At 38.3% G+C, this 25,945-nt stretch overlaps 3 protein-coding genes across 4 annotated transcripts; 1 reads left to right on the plus strand and 2 right to left on the minus strand.

Moving 5' to 3' along the window:
• Positions 1-496: 496 nt before the first annotated feature.
• Positions 497-2,473, minus strand: prr18 (proline rich 18). The gene has a single exon (XM_077613295.1). It carries the CDS (start codon positions 2,286-2,288, stop codon positions 1,560-1,562), a length of 729 nt encoding a protein of 242 aa, XP_077469421.1. The 5' UTR covers positions 2,289-2,473; the 3' UTR covers positions 497-1,559.
• Positions 2,474-3,480: 1,007 nt separating this feature from the next.
• On the minus strand, positions 3,481-11,898 carry sft2d1 (SFT2 domain containing 1). The gene is made up of 8 exons (XM_077613297.1): positions 11,673-11,898; positions 10,904-10,990; positions 10,541-10,623; positions 9,776-9,857; positions 9,502-9,537; positions 9,372-9,430; positions 7,004-7,033; positions 3,481-5,075 (listed from the first exon to the last, which is right to left on the minus strand). The coding sequence occupies exons 1-8, from the start codon at positions 11,736-11,738 to the stop codon at positions 5,036-5,038; spliced, it is 483 nt and encodes a 160-aa protein (XP_077469423.1). The 5' UTR covers positions 11,739-11,898; the 3' UTR covers positions 3,481-5,035.
• Positions 11,899-12,865: 967 nt separating this feature from the next.
• On the plus strand, positions 12,866-25,944 carry mertka (c-mer proto-oncogene tyrosine kinase a). Of its 2 annotated transcripts, none has more exons than XM_077612765.1 (19): positions 12,866-13,121; positions 13,813-14,128; positions 15,765-15,865; positions 15,925-16,095; positions 18,442-18,531; positions 19,330-19,445; positions 19,518-19,707; positions 20,053-20,198; positions 21,618-21,753; positions 22,323-22,473; positions 22,972-23,060; positions 23,200-23,295; positions 23,374-23,454; positions 23,536-23,628; positions 23,730-23,848; positions 24,186-24,295; positions 24,391-24,550; positions 25,010-25,146; positions 25,224-25,944. In XM_077612765.1, exons 1-19 carry the CDS (start codon positions 13,040-13,042, stop codon positions 25,633-25,635), a joined length of 2,796 nt encoding a protein of 931 aa, XP_077468891.1. In that variant the 5' UTR covers positions 12,866-13,039; the 3' UTR covers positions 25,636-25,944. The 2 variants fall into 2 exon arrangements, with proteins under 2 accessions (XP_077468891.1, XP_077468892.1); XM_077612766.1 differs by having other exon boundaries at positions 18,445-18,531.
• Position 25,945: the final 1 nt, after the last annotated feature.

Below are 25,945 nucleotides of genomic sequence, written 5' to 3' on the forward strand. Positions count from 1 at the left end.
GTCCCAATCCGATACCTAGGAAATGTGAAAAGGAGGGGAAAAGTACTCTATTCAAATGTCTTTTGTCCACCTAATTTAAAGAGAGCTATCACAACTTTATAATCTTATAAAATGGAAGAAAGAAAATTGGTGCAGCACCAAACAAAATGTTTGAACAATGTATCTTGCAGAAATAAACTTGCACAGCAGATACATCCATTGTGATAAATTGAGCTACTTTATAGTTGTGATTGGTTATAAGATTTAATTTTTGACTGCAAGGTTTCTTTCAATAGATTCAATATAAATACAGTATATATACACTGTATAGAAATATTCTAAAACATGCTGTAGTGAATCTGTTTTTGTCTGATTTCATTGAATGAAGCAGTGTCTCAGAATAAGATATATTATATATAAGAATAAGAAATATTTGCGGTTTCATTAAAAATGGTTCAGAAATGTATGGATTATGTATATACAGCAAAATCATGAATTAATTCCATGGACACAACTATATCATAATAAAAGGTTTATTAGTGTGACAGACCTTCAAGTACACAAAAGGACACAATGAGTCCGTCACCTCAATATGGCCCGACTCAACTATCCAATGAAAAACAGTTTAGTCAAAATGTTCATGCTCTTAATATTATCCCAAAAAAACCCAAAATATTTTCCCTGTTTGAGATAACGTAAAAACATTTTTCATTGGTCAGCGACGATATATGGCAGTGGGTCCCAAGTACAAAGATCAAAAGTATTTTCCAATGCACATTTGCATGTACATATACAGTAAATGTTTCTGTATCAAATATCCATCACTGGTATTCATCGTGGCCAGGAGATGTAGTCAGGCTTAAAAAAAAAGTACAGTACCTTTGTATTCATTTCAGGAAATTGCACACTTACACTTTAGTATAGAGAGTTACAAAAAGACTTCTCTCGGTGAGGCAATTTTCTGATGGAGTTCCAGTACTTGGTCCCTACAGTACATTGGTCAACCCTGCTTAGCAGGAAATCTAAGAGGCTTATTCGGACACTAATACCCAAATGACCTCAGGTAGCTACAATGGCAAGAAAGAGTCACTCATATCCAACAAGTCAAACTGACAGTAAATCAACATCCCTAAACAAAGAGGCACAATCAAGTTCATATTTCATAGCTGTGTGAGACAATCCAAAATGACTTTAAATGGCACTGACTATAAATTTCCGGGTGCAAATATTAAATACTGTACATCAGATGATAGAAACCTCTCATTTAACGGGAAATAAAAGATCAAATGAAGTGGGTTTATCGTTGTGAGAACACAAAGCGGCGCTTCTTTTGGGCAAGTCCCTGCTTGAGCCGACAGGGGGCGCTGCATGAAACCCAAAACCGCATTTGTAAAAAAAAAAACTGAAATTAAGCCTAAAGTCTAAACCATTATTCAGAAGGCATCTTAAGTTAAAAAAATGCAACTCATTGAGTCATTTTGGGAAGTATTCCTCAGTTCATAATTCATAAAAAAAACAACAACAACAACCTGAAGACGTTTTGTTTTCCATTGCATCAGTGGATCATGGTTCGAGTCCAGCTACGAGCAGCAGCTTTTGAGGTGCGGTAGAGTGGAAAGTTTGTCCACTTTTCCCAAAGCTGCAGCACTTTCGACCCCCTTGAGCCATTCTTTACACTTCCTCATCACCGTCTCGTCCACGTCTCCATCATCCTCCTCCTCATACTCAACATCGTCATACTTGTGCTGGTCGTTCAAAAGCGAGATTTTCACGATGGCCGTGATATCCTGCTCGGCTTCCTCCACTTTGACCACAGGTGCCCCTTTGGAGCCCCCCTGCAAGGTTTTCTTAGACGGGAAGACGCGCCTGTGCCGGAAGTCGGTGCTCGCGCAACATTTCTGCTGCTTGGCCAGCATCTGCTTCTCCAAATTTCGCTTCTGGATGACCACGATGGCTTCCGGCGTGAGGCTGAGCGTAAACTGGATCTCCTTCTTTTTGCCCTCCTCTTTACTGGGGAACGGCCTGCCGTTATCGACCGAGGAGGAGCGCCTCACCAAAGCCGGAACCGGGTCCTGAGCTCTACTGGTGGGCATCCAGGAAGCTTTCCCCTGCGTGTCCTTCTGCGAGGGGATCTTGCACTTCTCCTGCTGGGACCGCCGCCCCAAATTTCTCAAGTTGACCGTCGTCCAAGTGGAGGTCTGCTTCTCCTTCCCGGAGTCCCTCTTCTCCACGACGGCTTTCTTTTTGCCGAAGAAATCCCTCGCCGGTGAGGGGATCTTCTGCTGCAGACTGAGAGGCGGAAAAGGCATTTTTTTTCTTCTCCCCCACGACTTCACGGCGTCAAGATGGATAGAAAAGTGTGCAAAAAGTGCTTGAAAGTGCAAAGGGGCATGGTCCGGGTCCGGGGGGCCGAGTGCACCTGTTGTCCACAGCTTGGCGAGCGTGGAATCCCACCGTGGTGAGCGCTCACGCCCCACCACTTTATCGGAGGGAGGGCGGAGGGGGCGTGGCCAAGGGAAACGCCAAACAAAGGCAAGGAGAGGAGCCGCTGATGTCATGAAGCTATTAACTTCCGATGAGAGAGAGAGACGCTTCACACACGCCATCAAATATGAATCATAAACGCTAAAGCGCGAGATGGGGGTGCTATTTCCTTCATTTCTGCTGCTTTCACGTGTCATCATGCTCCACGTCACTTAGGCTGTTTATTGGGAGTCATTGATCCGAGGATTATTATGTGTTTGAGGGGGGTCTTGAAAGATCTTCATATCCTCGACGTTTGGGAAGGAGTGGGTTTAGGTTGGGTTTGAATTTAAACATGGTAAGGAAATAGGTTAAAAAAAAGTTCTATAGGTAGCCTAAATGTGAATATATATCTCTCACAGATTGCTCATGAAATTAGATTAGATAACTTTATTCATCCCGTATTCGGGAAATTTTATTGTCACAGTAGCAAGAGGGTGAGAATACAGACACAACACAATACAATCACAACACAGTTGAATTTAAGGGGTTAAATTGTCAAGAGTTGGCTCGATAATCCTTTTTAATTCCCAAAAGCATGCGTTACACCTTTAACCCTTCATAGGACAAGTGACTATTTTTGGTCATTTGAAACAATCAAAACGAAATGCCATTTAAAAATAAAAAATAAACTTTATTTTTTTCAATTATATTATTTAAATGTGTATTCATATTTTTTAATACGTAAAAATATCACATGGGTATTTTTGGCACTCCGAAAAAGTAGTTAAGTGGGAGAAGAGTGTAATTTGCTAAAAGAAAGGTAAACTAACCCCCAATTTTATAATAATAAAAAGACCAGCACATTGTGAGTCAATAAAGATCTAAAAACAAGAGACATTTTAAACACGCATACGATTGGAACCCTTCATTTTCATTCCATCAAACTAAAATGTCCAATAACTGATGAGTCAAAAGTCCATAGTACACAAAAGATTCCAACAATTTAAAAGCATGGAGTCTAAACATAAGCACCTATGAGTAAGTATACATAATTTATTAAAAATGGTTTGATCTTTTTTTTTGCAATACATTTTGAACTCGATATCATGTAGCATACTCATCACATCATCATTGAATGAGAACTTTAGATGGCATTTACAAATGTTTCAGTGTACAGATAAGTCACATTACAAACAGGAATGCGTAAGAAAAGGAACACTGTATATATAAATATTACCATTATAATACATTTCAATTAATTTAATGTCTAATTTGTGCAGGGATTTTTTTGGAACTGTGTTTGTCCTGTTCAGCAGAATGAATACTATTTTTATTTTATTTTATAAAGGCTGGCACTGATTGGACCGCCACTTTTTTTCTGACCTGTGGATTAAATCAAATTCATCACCAAACAGTTGGAACCATCTGCAAAATACAACTTTCAATCCAAACACAGCAGCTAAAACTGTTCCCCCAACACAGAAAAAAGAAAAATACATGGGTTCTTTCAATCTGTGGCATTTTTTGATCCCTCAGATTACAAGGTGTACGGTCCAGATGGATTTCCTTGTTACTTAACAAGTTGTACTTATGGGGGACTTTGTTAATTCTTCTTCTTTGCGCAAGCCTAATGAAATGAGGAGGGGCTTGCACAACAGGGTTTGTGATATTTTTGAAAATGGCTTCCAAAAAAGCCCCAAAACAGCTTTGAAATAATTTCTTCAATGAAAGGCAAATGCACGGATGTATTTAATGTAAAACCCGTAGTTTCTCGTCCCCACCACATGAACATCTGCCTCTTGGATGGGGGTAGCTAAGGTAATGAATGTTCTGGCAGGTTGTCATGACAACTAAAATCTCAAAGGCTATGATGCCATCGTGTTGAAGCATACAGGGAGTCCGTTGGAAGCTGTAATGGGTTATTAGGTCACGCCAAGACCGCACTGCTCGGAAAAGCATAATTAACTGGGTCACTGTTGTGTCTGGTAGAAAATCTCATTTACAAATGCTCAATTTTAATGTCATTTACTGGATGGGGGAGGATGCTAGTATCGTACACATCAGATACCGACATGTGCGGCTATTTTTACACTGCATAACTGGAAAAGATCAAAAGCGGTGTGTATATCAAAGATGCCAGTGACGAGTAAGTGAGGCACTGCCTCCGATGCCCAAAAGTCAAGAAGGAAATTTCTATGAAAATATAATGGGCAGCTGGTCATGTAGCGACAAAAGGAATAGTAATACATTTTGGAAGCACTGCATCTATCTGTACTAATGTCAAAAGGGTTTATGAAAAGCAATGGCGTGTAAGACAGTTTAAGACATGTACAGCCGTCAATTGTTATAAATTACAATGCACAGCAATGTCCAATCGCTTCAAATCCAAAACATCTGTTCTTAACCAATCTGAAATATATTAAGCACTCAAGGCAATCATAGAAAAAAGGAAGTAAAATCAGATCCGGGGTAAATCAACAGGTCACTCACTATATTGAGGCATAATGGGGAGGTGAAACAAAAAGTTTATATTGTGCAGAGTTGCAGTTCTTGCAGTTGCATATTGAGGACCAATGTGGATTCCAGAATTCTAGCTCAGACAGGTAGTGAAGCATTTCATCACAGCATCCCTGGAGGAGGGGGTAGAAAATGACCTAATTAGTTCAAATACAATCAAATACACTTCAAAATGACACACTATATTGAAAAATCCATGTGCTATGATGGATATGGAGCATATGAACCAAAAAAAAAAGATCCAGTAATATATAGGCCAACATCCTAGGGGACAAAATGCTGTGATGCGTAGGAAATGAAATGTGACAAATAAAAGCCTTTCCAGCCGTTCTTACTACGATTGGGGTGGGGCGTCTCATAAATAAGTGAATGTGTTTTGGCGGGGAAGCTCCACATGTTCATAGTGATGGCGGGGCCCCCCCTTTTTGCCAGGTGATCTGTGTTGAGCAATGATGCAAGAGGAGTCATCGCCATGGCAACCACAAACCATTGCCATCTCCGTTCCCCTCGCCACATTCTGTTCTTGCTATGAGAGTGTTGCTATGCAGACATTGCCTACAGCCACAGTTACGTTTCAGTGGAGGAGGTGTGAAGCCCGTCAAGGTTAAAAGGAGAAGGGGGGGTTGAATCATAGCCTGGCCTGGGGGGAGGGGAGGTCAATGTGTAAGAAAGAGGACTTGTTCCTTGTGAAGCTTTAGCTGTTGTGGACCAGCATCCTTTTTGAACAGCCCAGGGTTGGCTTTAAATTTCTCTTGATGCTATTTTTGCATCACCTCACTGCGCTATGAATAAATAATACACTTCCTCCTGAAACCTCCCCCATTTTTTTTTATGAAAATGTAGAGCAAAGCTCGCCTCAAAGCACTGTGGGAAGCGCACATACGGCATGCTTCTGTACTTTTCCTACTTTAGGCGAGGGAGCTTATGAGCAGGCAGGAAGGTAAAATTCATTAGAGGATCAAGTCCACTTGCCATGTGTCGTTGTGGATTGCCTACATTTAGTGTCAGAATTGAATTCAAAGGGAACTAAGCATCTGGATGGAAATTGCTAATAAGCTTATACATTTGTTGGGGACTGTATATTTAAACATATTGAGAAATGATTTGATTTTATCCGTAAACCAGAATTAGAATGTCAACACAATAAACAGTCCAACTTTTGTTCTGAGGAATTTGGTTTGTAGAAGGGCAGCAAGAGTGTCTTTGTTTTGCTGTCAGCATTTGGTTTGGGGGGAGGGGGACAACTGGGAGGTTATAGCATGTTTCTCAGCTGTTAGGATGGATTACCGGGACACCAAAACACACGCAGAACCCAGGCTTTGTTGAGTGGGGGTCATCTCTCCAAATTAGACATAATCCTGACCGCATCTGGATTGGCAAAACAACATCGCACCTCTTCCTTGTGCTTGGAGGATGTCCATATGAAGGAATGTGACAGGTGAACTCAGCAGGGTCCGAAACTGTCACTACTTGGGGAATCCCAAAATGCATTCACTGCCAATAATTATTCAAGACATTTGGCTTAAAAAAGATGTTGCCATTCTTGAAAATATAAAAATGGGGCATGAGGTTGAGGACCAGCCATCATTTTGAGGATTGTAATAACAATTTTCTTTGGTGATTTGAGGAAAAACACCTTACCACAATGATGTCAGACAAAAACTGGTAAAATACAATAAATCTGGCTCAAGATAAAATATTGTATTGGGATGGTACGATTAAAGAAAACATCATAACGCTACAAAGTCCATGTGAAAAAACAAGCCGTAATTTGTTTGGGTCTAAATGGAGTGAATCAGGGTTGGTGGTAGAGGAGAGGATTACCACCAAATGGGAAAGGAAAACAGTAGGACATTTGAGAGTAAATAAAAACATGTTGTTGTCCAGTCGCCTTACTGAGAATTCTCTCTTGCGTCATTTGCTCGGAGATTAAAAGATAAAAACAATCAAGATGATGATGGCAACAAAAAGTCTGTTTTTGCCTTTCAGATTCAAGAAGAGACACTTTACTCCAATCTACTATTGATCATGATTGTCTTACCTGGCAAAAGGAATATAAGAGATGCTGTACCTGAAAAACAAAATGTAAATGCAGATGAAACAAAAGAGCATGTATAATAAGAATAAGAGGAAGTGAGTATTGCAAAATTTAGATTACAATTTACACACTCAGGCTGAATTCTGAACTTTGCCCAGTCCCAGTCCAGTGCGTGGGTCAGTGCCTATGCCCGTATTGTAGAACTGCTTTCAGCCAGACGGCTCAGCTCCCGCGTGGGCGTGAACTTTAGCAGTGTTTGTTCGAAATGAGGCTGGCATGTGTGATTTGTGGTTTCCGTGGTGATCCCGGTTGCCACTCCAGCAAAAGCGGAAGTGAATGTTCCGTACGTAAGTGAAATGGTGGGTTGTTACGACGCTGACAGTCATGCTGATGAAACGCTCTCTTTTTTCCACCCACGGACCTCCCTTTGGGCTTTCACTGACATCCTTTGTTGGGATTGTACAAATACGCTCATTACAGTACTTAAGCGAAAAAACGCTCATATTCACATCACACATGGAATTCAGATTTACAGAAAAGCTAGACCTTGACCTCCGTGACCTTCAAATAGTCAAAAGTATAATTTCTCCAATCTTTTAATTAGACTAGGATAAGAATTATACAGATAATGTAATGTCAGAATAAGAATGACAACTCTCAAAATCTGGCTGGGTATAGTTTTGTAGGACACAGATTGTATTTAAAAATCTTTATAAAATGAGACAATCAAGCTGTTATATGTGGCTAATCCCCATAAGGCCCGTGTCAAAGTGGCGGCCCGGGGGCCAAATCTGGCCCGCCGCATCATTTTGTGTGGTCCGGGAAAGTAAATCATGAGTTACTTTCTAAAACAGTTCCAGTTACTTTTAAAAACTTTCTGTTTTAGGATCAATTTAAAATGAAGAGTATAGATGCATATTAAATTTTCTGATTTTCCACCTTTTAAATCAATAATTGTAATTTTTAAATTATTTTTTTCTGTGTTTTTAGTTCAAATATCATTTTGTAAAATCTAAAAATATATAAAATAAACATTGTTTTAGCTCTATAAAAACTGAATATTCAGGGATTTTAATCCAGTTCTTTTAATCCATTTATATATAAAAAAATATATCTAAATATTATATCTAAAATGGTCCGGCCCACGTGAAATCAAGTTGATGTTAAAGCGGCCTGCGAACCAACCCGAGTCTGACACCCTTGCCCCAAGGAGTCTGTGTGGACTTTCCGTTAGATTTTTTATTGATCCATATATCATGATCACAACATTGAGAGTGATCAAACAATAATTCAGAGCAGCCAAATGTCAAAAAAACTATTTTGTAGTGGGTAAAGAGAATTTTCATATTTTGTGACTCTTTTCCTAGTGGCATTTAACACCGACATGTACAAAAATGAAGCTTAGTATTATCGACTTTTAAAATAGTTTTCAATAGTTAACTGTTGCAAAGAAATTTAAATAAAAACAGCAAATCAACTATTATAGTGTGAATACGAGGGTGAATAATTGTACGTTTTTATTGTATATGTGGTTTGGACTGTTTAGTGGCCAATTCAGGTTGTAGTTTAAATCATACGGTAGCGTGACAAAATCCCTCACTGTTGCTAAGGTGTATTTACGAGTGATGATGGCAGAGATAAAGAGGCTGGCAAAGACTTAGTCCTGTGTGTAAACAGCACAGTGGGATAAAAACATGTCCTCCATCTCTCACTTGCCAGGACCACATACAGTCGGAGTTAGATTAAAGTAGGCTGATGATGAGTCAGGAACCACCTGGCTAAAACCAAGCTGACCTACCTGGCCAACTGTCGTGCAAGTCTTAAACTAAGGCTACTCAGTTCCACATAAAGGGAGGAATCAGTTTAAGATTGCTCACTATCTGGATAAAATAACAAGAACTATATATTTAGTGACAATTGGTCCTTCCAATCTTTATACGTGTGTGAAGATTGTTTTCTGAAATTGTTATCTCGCCCTTTCAAGGCAGAAAGAAAATGAAACACAATAGTTAATTTCAATGAGTATACATCATTTTAAAATGTGTAATGGTGGCCAGGGTGGAAAGGCAAACAAAGATAACAAAAAAAAATCTCATTACCTTGTCACTCCGGAACAGATTTTTCTCTTGTTGCTTATCATTTGGTGACTACTATGTGTTAAAAACACCAACTGTTCACATTTTAGCTTTAGTTATTCAAATTTGGACTATTGTAACGTTACAAGATATTTTAAACTAGTTTTAAACCGCTTTCCAAGGAAAGGTAAACTTTCTGCATTTATTTTTTTAATTATTCTAAAATCTAAAATATTTTGTTATTCTAGAACTTTAAAAAAAAAAATGCATTTATTGCAGCAGTTGTTCATACTTACCACGTCATTGCTAGAAACTGGAGGATACAAAAAATGATGGCCAGGCCCCTTTTGTGCCACTGTCAAAAAAAGTGTGCATTTTAATTGAGGTCGCAACTCAAAACAATCATAACTTCGTTTGTGAACTTACCCAAAACACTGCGCATAGCGTTAAGATGAGGCAAAGCTAAAGGGGAAGTGACAGACAGTTTATCAGCCAATCTTGAACATTCTCAACGGCTTTTTAATGTCCACAAGTTGTTTTAAAAAAAAAAGTTTTAATTGGCTTTAGAACTCTGGAAAATAAACAATTACTTGACCCTAATGCTTTAAGCGTGCATGTCCATAAAGATTAGACATGCAGTATTTAAATGAATTACCACTTGATGAAAACACTGAGTAAGGGATGCCAGTAATGGTCTTACCAGCATAACGATGGTTGCTATTAGTCTTGTAGGCTCAAACATGCGCTTTAATTGCTTTAGTGGTCCCATAAGGAAGCAGGTGCTATAAACGAGACAGGGTGGTCATAAAATAGAAACATGGACTCAATCCAAATTTATTGGAAAAATGAATTCTTGAAAATGCTAAATTAAGAAAGCAACTTTCCTGGATCTAAAGAGACACAATTACAAAGGTGAAATAAATATTTAGAACTAAATGCCAGCAGAACACACACACATTCAAAGCTTCCTTCCCGATGCTTCAATGACGTCAAGGAGTGTAAAATGATGAAGCCCCCCACCCCTAATGAGCACAGCTCTTTTCTCAGCTGATGATAGTGTGAAGTAACACGTCAGTTAGATGAGATTATGTGGGAGCTGTGTTAAAACTTAGAAGGCAATACAGCATCCAAATACCCGCAGATACTACTTTAGAGGCGTAACAAATTTCAACCACCATTTTGCGAGTCTATGCTACTAAACTATATCTAGTATTGTTGTAATATGTGCTAGTAAAACGCAGCCGCCCCCACTCTGACAGCAAAGAACTACTTTGTATGTGGAAAAATTAGTAGAAAAATAGCATTTGACCATGTAAACAGTGATAAGTAAAAACAAATTGAAATATTGACTTCGTGGTTTCCAAAGTTGGTGATGAACAACTATACAGTCTAAATTTGGATTGCAAATGGCCAGAAGGTGCAATATTGTTTACTAGTACCACTCTAAGAATACCTTAAATCTTACCTGGAAAGAGCAGCAATATTGCCCAGTGTGTAGAAAACTGCAAAGAGTTTGAGTCCATTTGGAAGGAAAAGCAATGCTGAGCCCTGAATTGTAAACAAATACATTTTCTTACATACAAACAATAATGTTTTTACATTATTACAACTTAGATGTGATCGCTGACTTAAGCATTCATATATCTAAGAAATAAAGATTGATAGTTTTAAAAATATATATATTTAGATTGTGTTTCTTGATGCCAAGTTCTAGGACGTCCACTACTACAAACAAAACATTGATTTACTTTTGCACCCCATCCCCAGGGCATGTATAAATACATACAAGACAGCTAATGAATTATGAAATGAAAGTGGCAAAACTCACAAGTATTGAGCACAGGATGCCTGAGGCAAAGCATATGACGAACCATTTCACCCTGGTACTGTAGCTGAGCGAGGTGGCTTCGAAAACCTAGTGAGAACAATGGGAGGATGTCACAAGACAAACTCATGTCACCCAAAGGCCTGCACACTTACTACATATGGTTCACAAATTTTATCATCAGCAAAATTGCAATGAGCTGACTGACACTAACAGAATAGTTAGTTTTCAACACAACTAGCCCAAACTAAACTGTATGTGATGGGGTGGAAGTGTCAATTGTATGTCCACTTGTATTATTTAAAACATAAATTAGAATGGGTCTACATTTTTAAAACGATAATAGCTAAATTAATCACACGATGAACTCGAGTGTGAAGAGCTATTCAAGTTAAAGTCCATCAAAACATAAGAACTAATATGCATCTGAATTGGGTCATATTCAACCAATCCAACTCATGTCATGTAAGAATGTAATGTCAGAATCTTACCTTAATTTATCCTCCTTTGGATAGCGTGTAACAAGTATTCATTCGTTAATACAGACATATCATGACAATATTCATAGTTTAATACAAAAAGTACGCCATTGAGTGAAACAACTTCACAGCCTCAATAAACGACAGTTGACACTTTGAAAACATTCCATACCATAGAAAATACAATGGCAAAATGCCATCAATTATTGGGAGAATATTCCTTTTTAGGAGAGTAAACTTAAAAGTATTGACAGCATTAGCATCGTCTGTATGCTGCCGTTTACTGGCTATACCTGCGCTGTGAGACCGAGTTCCTCGTTCTCCTCTCGGCCATTTAGCACGCGACGAAGCTTATCCATGGTCTCAGAAATGGGACGATTTAATAACTAAGATGCTGATTTATAAAACGACTTCTGATCATTTGAAGAATATTGTCAGAAGTTCAAGCTTCCCAGCAGCAAAGCAACTTCCTGGATTCCCCCACTCGTACAAACTGATTTGAGGTCACTATGATGCAAATATTTACGTTGACTGTTTGTGTAATCATCTGTTTTGTCTGATTCCAGATCAGTCATGTCAGTGCAGGGTGGGCACTTCCTCCTTTCCACGCATCCACTTCCTGTGAAACGTCAACACGGAGTGTTAGAAAAATATCAAATTGGATTTTTAAAATTTCAATTGCATTTGGGATTTAGTGTTATTATTATCGTAACATGAAAAAAAAAGAAAAATATTTTACTTAAATGTCTACTGGCAAACGTATTTGTACCCAGGAACACTTTTTACTTGAGTTCTTCCTTAGTTTGTTGACCTCTAGTGGTATAAAAATTTCAGCGCAATTTAAAACACGCATATTTTTGTGTCTTTTGAGATTTGGTTAAAACAAACACGCACACACACACACTCACACACACGTACACACACATAGATACACTTACACACATACACCACGTACACAAGTGTCCGTTTAAAGGACTGACTTTGGATTTTTTCGGGCAATATAGATTAAACTTTCATTTTACTTTGAATCCTTTGCCACAGAACTGTTATGAAATAGAAATCTACTCAAGTACCTATATACTATTTTTTTTTGCTTCAATATTGAGTTAATGTTAGTGTCTAACATTGACCACACGGTGACGCAATCTAACATAGGATCCGTTTGTTTTCCCTTCTGCTTTTATTTTAATGAATATACCTTTTAAAATACCAGAGTTAGAGATTAATCAAGCAAGTTTATAATAAACAGGTGTTTGATCATTAATTTCAGGTTCATGCAACTTCGCAGTTATATCCGTAATTATGTATCTAGGAGAGTATCATTACTGGGGAGTACAAATTAAATGTTGCTCTTAATTCTAAAGTTTTAAATAAACACATATAGCCATTTTGAGATGGTTTTGTTGCTTTATTATTTTCGCTAATCAATAGTAAACAATCCCCCCGCGCCCCCCTACTGCTGGTCCCGCCTCCATGGTGTCCCACCTGTGACGTCGACGCGAATAAACTTTTTCTTTCCACTGGGAAACTTGCTTTTGCGTCGACAAGTCTCCAAACAAACTGCGTCAAAGCGCTTACTGATGTGATGTAGGCGTCTCTACATTGCTTCGATAAAATAGTCTGTTTTCTTCCTGCTTGGACGAAGAATAGTTGGGGGAAAATGGCAAAGACTTCATCTGGCACGCTTGGATTGATTTTCTGCTCTGCAACCATGGCACTGGCTGTGTGGAATTCCATCAGTGGTATACTATTGCTTTTTAATTTCTAGAATACATAAAGGCATGCAGATTTTATTCAATTAACAATTAATTCAACGAAAGACGAATACAGTTGGTATCTATTATCATTACAGGGTGATTTATGGAATTATTTTTCCAGCAAAATAGGTATTGAGTATTTGATTTATTTAATAAGGGACAGAACATATTAATGAGCATAGTATTCATATTCATGTTCATGTTAATGAACATATTTATGTAAATATGTAAGATTGTAGCCAAAGGCTAATTTCCATCTTGAGTCCCTTAAAAACAAGTTGCCTGACCGGGAATCGAACCCGGGCTGAATCTGTTCCAGTAATACGTAATATTGTTGCGCTGGAGTTTAGATTCTGTGTAAAGTGCAGATTATAGTCCAAGTAAACTTTACAATGTTTGAACCAAACGAATAGTTGAATTGAATTGAATGCTTTTATGGTCATTATACAAGTATAATGAGATATAAAACTTCACCATGAAGTACACAAATAAATAATCAATGAATAACAATGAGAAATAATAAATAAATAAGTAATAAATAATGTTGTCAACATAATAAGTAGTCAAAATAAATAATAGTTAACATAGTTGAACTCATCAGCCATGTGATTTGTAAATATTCGGCTTTGTTTTTCGGAAGTAGTTTGATTCAAACCTAATGCGACTGTGTAAACAGCCCAGGAATCCAGCAAGAATCTGCAGCGGCCTGTCAGGACCTCTGATCCCCTGATTGTGCAGAGCCATGCCTCAAGAGAATACCTCAGCCCGGATGAGCTTAAAAGACTCCATTTCAAGACCACTGCGGACTCCATCCATTTGTCAGAAGGACATGAAACCAAATTCAGCTGCTCCATTGATATTCCCGATACTCAACTGGAGCCCAGCATATTGTGGATGAAGAATGGTCAGGACCTGGCTACTAACATGCATGTACTGATCAATGAACTTCAGACCATTATGGATAGGGCAACAAGGCTTCTCTCCACTGTCAGGTAATGGTGCCCAGAATTTGTCATTTTCTCGTTCATTAATAATGCATTTTTTTAAATGAAAAAAGAAAGGCTGTAAGATTTGATCTACAAGAATGTTTGAGGAACGTCCTCTCAGATTACGCAGATGACTTTTTTTTAATTCAAAGTGTAAGGGCATTTGTGTTTACTGTGTGACGTCTCAAAACAATGTCGATTTCTGGAAGCTTCCCTCCCTCAACTTTTGAATGCTTTAGATTAGACCTGCACAATCTATCATTAAAACACCGCCATTGCAATAGCCCTATTGCAAGATGTACATTTTTTTTGAGCACACAAACTTTTGTTTTGCTTTATAAAAGCTACCTGGATCACCCATTAGTAAATACAGCAATCTTCATTCATAATTCACAGATCAACCCCCTTTGCTTGGATTAAACTGTATTATATGATGCAATATGTTCATACTGAGTGAACCAGGTCATCTAGTTGTAAAAAATCTTCAATTTTTAATATTGCAATATATGGCAACCCTCAAACGTTGCAATGTCGTTTTTTCCTCCAGTATTGTTCAGCCACAGTTTAGATAGGGTGTCTATCGAATTTTTGTTGTGGGTCACATCTTTGTTATAGTTTTGCTCGGTCTGTCAAAATGTTAAATTAACATAACAAATTATAGAAAGATTTGCATTTGGAGGGCAACAAAAAATGACGTAAGTGGCCAGATTTGGGCTTTGGTGCTTGAATTTGACACCTATGTGTTAAAACATTTTGGAAAATAATTGAAAATATATACTTTTTAAATATATAGTACTTTAATATATACTTTACACTACTTTTTAAGTGACCTCTTTGGAGAGCAGCTATTGTTTTATTGTCATGAAAGTAAAGGAACGTTGCTTACCATAAATGAAAGCGAAAGTGTCCTTTTAATGAGAATTGCTTTCGAGTGGTTTTAACTGAAAATTAACACGTTGGCTGTCTTGTTTTTTTCAACAGAAGCGTGGTTTAAATTTAGTGATCAGATTTCTTTCGTGGCAATTGTTGTTTTATGGTACTGATACTATTGTGAAGGGGTAAAAGGCAAAGGAGTGTGGGAAGAGCTTGTATAGGCCTGTATTTTTTAAATGGCCCTAGGGCAAGGGTATCAGACTCGGGTTGGTTCGCGGGCCGCGTTAACGTCAACTCGATTTCATGTGGGCTGGACCATTTTAGATATAATATTTAGATTTTTTTTAAATAAATGGATTAAAAGAACTGGATTAAAAGCCCTGAATATTCAGTTTTTTATAGATCTAAAACAATGTTTATCTGAGCTTTTTAATATATATTTTTAGATTTTAAAAAATGATTTTTGAACTAAAAACACAGAAAGAAATAATTAAAAATTACAATTATTGATTTAAAAGGGGGAAAATCAGGAAATTTAATATACATCTATAATCTTCATTTTAATTTGATCCTAAAACAGAAAGTCGGCACCCATGATTTACTTTCCCGGGCCGCACAAAATGATGCGGCAGGCCAGATTTGGCCCCCGGGCCTCCACTTTGACACAGTTCTACCAGACATTTTAGGTTATTTACACTTTAATATTTCAGCGTCCGTGTAGTTTCTTCTATACAATTTCATACATGTGACATCTTAAAATGTCTTACAGCATTACCGAGGTTCAGAAGGCAGACGCTGGCGAATATCGCTGCAGGCTCAGCATTGGCAACATGATGGTGGACTCTCAACCTATCGCCATCAAAGTAGAAGGTAAATCCATAGCAGGCTTGTTGTTTTCCTGTCATCACTATGTTGAATTTTCTTTGCAGGTCTTCCAACCTTTATCCTGCAACCCGAGGATCAAAACGTAACAAAGGACACTCCTTTTGCTTTGTCATGTGAGGCTGTGGGACCTCCAGACCCTATTAATATTCGCTGGCTACGTGATGGAATTCCTGTTGGTGGCTACAATAACTCTCCAAGCATTTTCAATGTGGAAGGTGAGCCCATTTTTGTTTCTTTCTTTACATTGGAAGGTTGTGATGCAAAAGAAATAATCAGTCTGATGTAAACCCGAACTTTGGAGACAAATTGATCTGGTATATATGTTCAGTTTTCATTGTGCTCTTGGTGCTTTCTATTCTGCTTCATTTGCAGCTATGTCAGCATCCACAATGTGCTTATAATAAGAGATTTTACCCATTATGGGTGTTTATGAGACCATTGTTAATGTCCCTTTAACACTGGCGATTTGTGCAGGGAAGTTTTTCAAGGTGGTGTTTTGAGATATGTTTATACATTTAAGTGTTCAAAAGAATTCAGCCTAAATTACTGATTAAAATTTAAGGGGTGATTTCATATTTTCTTCAGAAATGCAGTCAGTTTACTTTGTTATGAGAAGCATAACCTCGTGCCTCAGGCTAAGCGCTCCTGCTGTTTGATGATAAGCCAGTAGCAGAATGGGTTAAAGGTTCAGAGCTGTGCTTTGGTCCAGTGTGTGCAAGGGCCGGGGCAGGAAGGGGCTGAAGTGGGGGGTTATACTGGTATTTTGTTCGGGGGTTGGCTCCAGGGACAAAGACCTCATTCACAGGACAGCCCACTGACGCAGGGAAGGGTTGCGGGCTGCAGCAATCTTAGCTCAGTAGTTTCACGGCACACATTGCACTTGTCGTGGGGAACAAATGTTTCATTTCCTCATTTTCCTCAGAAGGCTTCCATGGACTTCATGTCAAATGTCATTAATATAGCTTAATGAAAAAATTACAATCTGTTTTAAGACGCCGGCTGACCTAGTCTCACAACATCATGGAGCCTTTTTCAACTGATTAAAAATAATCTTTGGAAATGGCCATGAAGATTAATAATGCAAAATAGATGATAAAAGTTATATTCTCCCCAAAGGCCTTGCAATACCAACATTTTTTTTAAAACATGACACTTAGTTAGTCAGTCATTGGCTTTATACAAGCATTTGAACTCATTAAGCATCCGTTAGTCTGGTTTCTATTCTGCTTCATCTTGACTACCTTAGCAGTTCTGCTGTGCTGATGGAAAGGCATTCACACCATCCAGGTTGGTGTCACTCAGGGCATCATTGATGCCATTGGGTGTTTGTTAAGATTAATGCTGGACACTCCATCTAAACACGCTGTACTTCTACTAATGCTTTGAATGTCAATTTTAGGAGACATGATCAACCAGAGTTATTAGTATTAAAGTATTATAATAGGACAGTAGTGTAGGAGTCGTAGTGTACTGTAGTGTTCTATGTCTTACAGTTGGGTTCATTAAAATGTGGTGGTTTGCTGTTGGAAAATCGGCCCGTATGCCCATAAATACTTCACTCTATTTATGGAAACATAAGGTTTCAGCCGGATTTCTAGAAACCTCATAATTATAGATTGCTGGAGGTACACTGCAAAAGTTCCTTCTACTCGACTCCTAACCCACCATTTGTCATTTCAAAGTGGTTGATTTAATGCAAACATAACAATAATGAAATAACAATACATGATGTTTATTTTTATTTCAGTATTTTTTCTTTAGCCAAGAGTAGCCATTAAGGAACTTTAAAAAAATAAATAATTTCATGTTGTTATCTATGTATATATTCTGTATCTGAATAGACATGTAAAGCAGTGATTTTGGTGTCACAATCTCCCTCGAAACTATTTAAGATTGAAATTTCTCTTTCTTGTTTTTCCACATTTACAAGAATGGGTCACAAATGACCTCTTCTAGTTGTGACTTGAGTCAAACCTGCTCACTTCCCACTTTGCTTCCCACATCTGTTTGCTGCGTACTTTCAGAGTGAGGCATGCGGTCATGGAATTTTTACAATTTACCTAAACATTTGCCAAGGTATTTGCACGTTAGTCCAAAAAGCTTCTCCAAAGCTCCATATAATTGCATGTTAGACTTTGAGAGCACCTGCCATTTAAATTTAAAAGAAGAAAAATGTTTGCGTCAAAAGTGTGGCGCACTTCATACTGGTGCTTTAGAGAAGGTCAAGAAATATAAACAAAACATTCAGTGTGTTGTGGTCAGCTCGGCTTCCGAAACGAAGCACAAAAGGGATGTTTGTTCCGCTCCTCTTTGAGCAAAGCCGGAGCTTTTAGAAAAATAGAATTACATGACAATAAACATATATTTTTTGACTCATCACTGATGTTTTTATTTCATATGTTCATTGCATTATTTCCTTTCCAGTGAAGATTAGTCTTACATGTTATGAATGCAGTATACCTGTTGTACAGATTAGTTTTAATTGGTATTTAGTGTTTACCGCAAGAGATCTAATTTTGAAAATGACCTTGACTCCTGTTTTTGAATGTGTCTACCTACAGCAGGTGTCAACATGTTCACTCAGTTCAGCTGTGAAGCTTACAACTTAAAAGGGGTCACCACATCCAGAGAGGCAAACATCAACATTAAAGGTATGCAACCAGTAATGATTACAACTCTTTAACATCAAGAACAGCTTCTTTGTCATTCCAACGGTGAATTTGTCCATGCCAAATATTGAATTCATAAACCTTGCCAATTGCCTTCTATAACATTACATGTATTGCCATCCCTATTCTCAAATCTGCACGGGATGTAGTGCTTTGGCGGTGTTACTGTACTTTGTGCTATTATATTTTTTGGCACAATGGCACCTTTTCAAATACGTCTTAAGTTGTACAATCGCAAGGTTAAAAATCAATGCGGTGTCTTCTAAAATAAGTAGCACCTGACTGCAATCAACTGATTACCCAAATCCTGGCCCTTTGAGGACCAGTTTGACACCCCTGATTTAAACTGTGATTACAATACTAATTTAAAGCAAATTAAAAGAAAAATGTTCATATGATCTGTGTATTCTCCAGCAAAAAGTGATTAAAAAAATACAAAGTATAGTGCGCTTAGCACTTAGATATTGGTATATTTTTTCATGTATAATGTGTACGACCAATATTGTTATGTTGTTATTGTTTTCACAGGGTAAAAAACATACATGCATGATGGGCTGGTTGAGCACTCTAAATTGCCCATTTGTATCAGTGTGCGTTGGTTGTACGTCTCAGCATGCCCTGCAATTGAATGGAAACCAATTCAGTGTCCCCCGCCTACTGCCCGCAGTTGGCTGGGATAGGCTCCAGCACCCATGCGGCCCTTGTCAGGATAAGCGGGACTGAAAATGAATGAATAAATAGATGTGTATATATAGTAATATGGGTGTATTTGTTTTGTAGCGCTTCCCAGTTCTGTGTCTAACGTGACCGTTATAGCGAGAGAGTCCAGTAAACTAACACTAAGCTGGATGCCCGGACATGATGGCTTCTCTCCATTGTCCAAATGCCACATCAGGGTTAGTGTCACTTCTGCTCGTGCATGTTTTAATGCCCCTCGGATAGATCATTGCATGTTTTCTGCCTCCAAGGTGAAAGAGGTGAGTCGCAGGATAGGGGAAGTCACAATTACCAGATTCATCAACGTCACAGTGCCGCCATTCCAGTGTGAAGTCTCCGGGATGCAAGCCATGACTTCTTACAACATGAGCGTTTCTTGCAGCAATGAGGTGGGGACATCGCCGGTGTCCCCTTGGATCCAAAGCAACACAACAGAGGGAGGTGTGTAACGAAAAGGACTTATTCTAATATCATTATTATTCTTAATAGATGTACCATTCATCAAAAGCCCTCCATTAGGTGGATTGAAATGTGATCTCCCACCGACAAATTCCACCACTTTTCCTAAAGAACCATGTAGGAAATGGGTTGTTGAAAGGGTTCCTGATGGGTGGAGTTTCCCTTCAAGGCCCACTGTGGGGGTTATTTTGGCTGGGCAAGGACCGCATACCAAACTGTTATCAAATTTTAAACAGGACATTCTTTAAATAATTGGTTTTTCCATAAAAGGGCAAGTGTAATACAACTATACAATAGTGTCATCCTTCTGCTTTCCATTATTCCCAGTGCCATCAGTTTATCCTCGAAACGTCACCATGCTACTGAATGAAACGTGGCTGGTGATCAGATGGAAGCCTCCACCAGATGATAAGATCAACGGTATCCTGCAAGGCTACGACATTATTGTCCGACATGGGACGCAAGCCAACAAGGTGAGCAATTGATTCAGATTTAATGTGCAGTTATATTACTATCCGATATGATATATAATATTTGACCATTGGAAATATAAATAATGCCTTGCAAAAAGGTATAGTATAAATTCTATGTCGCTACTATATAACTGTCATTTTTTTCCAAGTAAAAATGCCCGAAATAATAAGTTCAGGTGGACAGCATTTCTAAACAATTATCAAATCAGATGGGGTAATTTGATAATTGGTCAATCAATTACTAGTCGTGCTATCCATATTTTTCACTATACATAAAGTACAGATTTATGTATATGTTGCATTTATCAAGAACACGTGTTTATGGTATGCCCATTACTCCAATGAGGCGGAATTGTGAGTTTCCACTAAATATCCCGACCTTACGTAAGTGTATAAGTTAGTTTCCTTCCTTGAAAAAGGACAATGAATGACTAATGTGGTGACGATGTATCTAAGACAGAGTTCGGATAATTTATCTTTGGATGAATGAGAAAAAAAATATGCAAACAATGTAATACACGAAAACATCGTATTGAGGACAGTTCCCCTAAGTAATGATAGCAATATTATCTATGTAAGGATAGCATATTTTTGATGACAGGTTTGTATTAGTGTTTTCTAAGACAATGGTATATTATTTCCTTATCTTCCTCTCTGTGATGAAGTTAAGGATACGCATGTGGAAAAAAAAGTCAATGTTTTTTTTCATTTGGCTGTGAATCACTGAAAAGTGAATATGAATACAGCAGGATGTGTATTGTAGGCTTTAATCTCCTTTGTGTTCTTCATTGTTGCTGACGTCACAGTAGTGGATGCAGACAAAAGCTTTCCATTATTCAGCGCTGACTGGAAATGCGTGCATGTAAAGCTATACCACACTTAGTGTAGTAAGCAATAGGTTAGCTTGGTGCCTCAGACATGACCGCTCGTCTGAATCATGGGTTCTGCATGGGATGTCAGACAGTCAGCATATTGGGAGAACAGAGGAACTGCAGATGCTAACATGCACTCTTGTGAAATACAGGGCTTTGTCTGTCACATGGTGTCCTCTACTGCAACTGGTCAATATTTTCCTTTTCCATGGCATTTTATTTGTGGTAGCCAGCACACGTTTTGGAGAATTTCTTGGGTAGCGGAATTTTCTTCCTGTAAATGAGCCTGTTATGGTTGCACTTTTTGTTTGTAATCGAACGGTACAATGTGTGGGCAGAAAAGGGAGAAGGTGCAACAAAAAACAAAGGTGATGACAGCGACACATACTTTTGTCATTCACGCTGACTCTGTTTTGTCAAAAAAATGTCGGCCCTGCTGATTTTTCACTTTTAAGTAGTACTTATCTTATTGAACCTGTGACCTTCTCATGTGGAATGATTAACCTCTTTTTTTAAAACTGATTGTGACACTACTATTATTGTTCAGATCCACAGTTACACCAACATAGCCTTCATAGCAGTGCACGATTTCAACACCACGTACAGCGTGGAGGTGGCTGCATGCACGCGTGCTGGGAGCGGCATGGTCAGCCCACGAGTGTGGTTGTTTGTGCCAGAAGACAGTAAGCTCATCTCGTGATTTATTTCCTCTTACTCGATGAATTGCACCCCTCAAAATGACAAAGAAACATTAAAAGTACAATGTACAGTTGTAATTTGTCTGGGAAAATGTATTGAAGGAGCCTTTGCCAACTAAGTTACATATTTTACATGATTAAAAAAAATCTAAAAAATATTAAATGTGTCCTGTGTAAAATATGGACTTGTTTCACTGCTTAAAGCCCAACCCACTAAATCATTTACAGCAAATTATTTTTTTTAAAATCCCGATTCTTAAACGGTCCCTCAAAACAAAAAGACTACAAAATTTCAGACATAATTTGGTGTCTATTTTTTTAAGTGGTGTTTCAAATTATTAAACACTATACCTTTTTTAATCCAATCATTGTCCACCACCTCTGGCACATTTTATTAAACTGTGATTATTTTCTAATTACCGTGGTTAGCATCTTATATTGGTAGATCTGAAGAACCATAAAGAATGGTATAACGATACTATTTTCCTGCACAGTTGATAACGGTTTTCTGATTGTAACAGTATCCTGGAATTTATATTATGTATCTCCTTCAGAATCTGGTCCATCACCATCCTCAAGCCCTGGCACCAAAATTCCAGATTCTGTCAGTGTTGTTCTGGGTGTGGTGTGTGGATTCTCTCTTTTGATGCTTGTCCTCTGGGTGGCTATCTGTGTACGCAACAGGACATCTGACTCTTGGCTTGGGTATGCTAAATTTTCTCTGATCAGTGTTAATTTAATCAAGACCCCCCTTTTTTAAAGTTCCACTATCTTATCTCTGAAATGGCATGGCTGCCTGCACCTTTACCTCTTGTACTGCTACGCTGTTCAGTAGCCAATACGTCTAGATGAGTCATCTATTTATAACTAGTGTCAGCCTTGAAAAAGATATGACGCTTTGTACTCCTAAACTGTCCCCGCTTCCTCACTCTTTGGACTTAAAGTGAGTATAACTGCAGCTGCTGTTTGCAAAAGTTGACAAGTACTCTACATTCCCGCTGACTCGTGACTCAGTCTTACCTCTCAGGATGCGGATATTGTTATTACACACATTCAGGAAATTAGCAGCATATCCGAAGACATATCTTCGAGAGATTGTAGGAATATTTCATTGTCTAGATCTACAAAAGCATTGCCATACTGTGAGTGTGGAGAATGTATTGGTCTTCATTGTCTTTTCTTTGTTAACGTTTCCCCCTGCAGACGGTTGTTGGGAAGTGGACAAAAGCAACAGCCAATCGTCCAATACAAACCGCAGAGGTCCTACAATCGGTCAGCTGTTGGAATAACATGTATGTTCCCAAATACTACATTATAACTGCAAAATCCAAATTTTTCAGTCACAGTCATGAAATATATGCATTTTTATTTGGATGACTTTTCACATTTGCATATTCTAATGACTCATCTATACATTACTTTTGTGTGCAGTGGTAAATCTCGGCGTCAGTGATGAACTTCATGCCAAACTGCAGGATGTGATGGTCGTGAGGAACTTGCTGTCTATAGGAAAGGTTCTCGGCGAAGGTACATGAGGAGAAAATAAGCGCGAAAGAAAATTGTATTTACTTTCAAGCCTATTTAATAGCCTCTCCCCTTAACTAGGTGAATTTGGCTCTGTGTTCGAGGGGCATTTAAAACAACCAGATGGGATGTCAGAAAAGGTTGCTGTGAAGACAATGAAAGGCAAGTTGTATTCCTTCAATTTTACAGATACCATTTAATGATTTGAATTATGTAGTCATTATTAAATCTTTTTGGAAACAGTGGACAGCTTTTCTCAGAGAGAAATAGAAGAGTTTCTTTATGAAGCAGCCTGCATGAAAGACTTCCATCATCCTAATGTCATCAAGCTGCTTGGTTAGAACACATACATTACATCTTTTTCTTGGTTTGGAAAGAAAATAATCGTTATTTACCATTACCATCCTGAAAATTGTGTAAAATTCTGCTCTCTATAGGTGTGTGCTTGGAAACCGTTGCTGGTCACTTCCCTAAGCCTATGGTCATCCTGCCCTTTATGAAATATGGAGATCTACACACCTTCCTGCTGCGCTCACGCCTGGGAGAGAATCCATTAGTAAGGAAACTAATTAGCAGTGGTATAATACAGTAATCCCTCGAATATTGCAGTTAATGTAGACCAAACATGGCCGTAATAATCGAAAAATCGTGAAGTAGGGTCACACCTATTATAACTACCTTTTTTTTCTTCAGTGCTGAGTCCCAGTAGCAAGATGGCTTCCGCTTAAGCGTGGATTTTCACATTTTTATGAACTTTAAAAAAAAAAAGATTTTAAATGATTAATAGCAAAATGAACGCAAAGAAGTGAATTTGCGATAGTGAAGTGGCGATAATCGAGGGAATATTGTAGATCAAATTAACATTTTCTCATTAAATTTTCAACTATTCCCAGTTCTTACCAACCCAGACGCTCCTGAAGTTCATGGTGGACATTGCCTCTGGTATGGAGTATCTCAGCGGTCGGAACTTTCTGCATCGCGACCTGGCTGCTCGCAACTGCATGTGAGTTATTGCCAAAGATGCTACACTTGTAGTACAAGTATAAAGTATTAGTAACAGTTGTCATCTTACTTATTATTTTATTATTAACCTTCCAGGCTGCGAGATGACATGACGGTCTGTGTGGCGGATTTTGGCTTATCCAAGAAGATCTACAGTGGAGATTATTATAGACAGGGCAGAATTGCCAAAATGCCTGTTAAATGGATAGCTGTTGAGAGTCTGGCCGACAGAGTATTTACTGTTAAAAGCGATGTGGTAAGCACCCCAGTTAGTACACGTTTCTTGAAAGTCCCGCCTCTAAATAATACATATCATCACAAAGACATTATCCACCTTGCCTTGCTTTTTTCCCTGTCTAATTCTTTTGTTTTTGTTTTTGTAAATCTCGTCAAAACATTTGTCTATAAAAGTACAGTTTTATGATAAAAAATGACTAAAGGCTATTGGAATTAATTAATTTAAATAGTACCCTTTCCACAGGATAATAGGGCTGTTTTCATACCAATGTTGTCTCTTCCTGACTAAGGGAAACAAAAGCTAGACTATTTTATAAGATTAAGCAGCACTGTGAGGTGTGTTCAAGTGTTTCCCCCCCTAAAAACATGGTCCCAAATTATCTTAAACTAAAAATTTCAATATTTACGATTAAAAAGTATGAATGCTATAGCCTATTATAAGAAGCACTGTGAAATTGAACTTTGTTTCAACGTGCAGTGGGCATTTGGTGTAACCATGTGGGAGATTGCTACACGAGGGATGACGCCATACCCTGGTATTCAGAACCATGAGATCTATGACTACCTCCTTGAAGGACATAGGCTGAAGCAGCCAACAGACTGTTTGGATGACCTGTAAGTGACTTCAACTCAATTCACAAATTGAAACTTGAAATCAGAGGTGATTTATATCATTGCCCGTCTGTCAATAGGTATGAAATAATGTATAGCTGCTGGAGAGCCGATCCTTTGGACCGGCCCCATTTTTCCCAACTGAGAGGAATGCTGGATAAAATTGCTGAAAGGTTCCCAGAGTCTTTTAGCAAAGAGGATATCATCTACATTAACACCAGCTTCCAGGATGACAGCCCTGATGGAGAGGCGTCAGAAAATCCTGTCCTCACCTCCTCGCCATCATGCAGCCGCCAGGAGGCAGAAAACTCAATAATTACTGCAGACATTCACGGGAACATGGAGCAAGAGGATGAAGATGGCCGTTATGTGGTGGTCATCGGCCCAGATACTTCACCAAGATCTGGAACATTGGACACTCCTCTTTTGAGGAGCGGTTCAGATGGTACACGGACAGATCACAATTCCAGTGATATTTCTCACCTGCTGTAAAGTTTGGTACCAAGGCATTTTTAAGTATCGTATTGTAGTAAAAAAAAACTATAGGGATTGTATACTAAACATTTTGCTATGTTGCACTGGCAGCATTTGTAGCGGTATTAGTTTTTATAAAACAATTATGTTTTGGTCTGCCCGCAGAATATGTCAACCTAAAAATGTTTGCACATAAAGCTTAGAATTCACAACAGTGTGAAATGGTTTCATGTAAACTAGTATTTTGTGTATGTATATATTGTAAAGTAAATAACTTACATGAATGGATATTGTATACTGTCAGAATAAATAATTTATAGACATTTAC

Source organism: Stigmatopora argus, chromosome 11 (assembly GCF_051989625.1).
Source record: "Stigmatopora argus isolate UIUO_Sarg chromosome 11, RoL_Sarg_1.0, whole genome shotgun sequence".
Classification (NCBI taxonomy): Eukaryota; Metazoa; Chordata; class Actinopteri; order Syngnathiformes; family Syngnathidae; genus Stigmatopora; species Stigmatopora argus.

Excerpts from the sequence above, each read along its gene's own strand:
- sft2d1 (XM_077613297.1), bottom strand. The coding sequence starts at position 11,738 with ATGGATAAGCTTCGTCGCGTGCTAAATGGCCGAGAGGAGAACGAGGAA. Across the intron at positions 10,624-10,903 it reads GCATCCTGTGCTCAATACTT|GGCTCAGCATTGCTTTTCCT; the intron begins GTGAGTTTTGCC and ends TTTACAATTCAG. Across the intron at positions 9,538-9,775 it reads TAGCAACCATCGTTATGCTG|CTTTGCCTCATCTTAACGCT; the intron begins GTAAGACCATTA and ends CTTCCCCTTTAG.
- prr18 (XM_077613295.1), bottom strand. The coding sequence starts at position 2,288 with ATGCCTTTTCCGCCTCTCAGTCTGCAGCAGAAGATCCCCTCACCGGCG.
- mertka (XM_077612765.1), top strand. The coding sequence starts at position 13,040 with ATGGCAAAGACTTCATCTGGCACGCTTGGATTGATTTTCTGCTCTGCA. Across the intron at positions 22,474-22,971 it reads ACATCTGACTCTTGGCTTGG|ACGGTTGTTGGGAAGTGGAC; the intron begins GTATGCTAAATT and ends TTCCCCCTGCAG. Across the intron at positions 25,147-25,223 it reads ACAGACTGTTTGGATGACCT|GTATGAAATAATGTATAGCT; the intron begins GTAAGTGACTTC and ends GTCTGTCAATAG.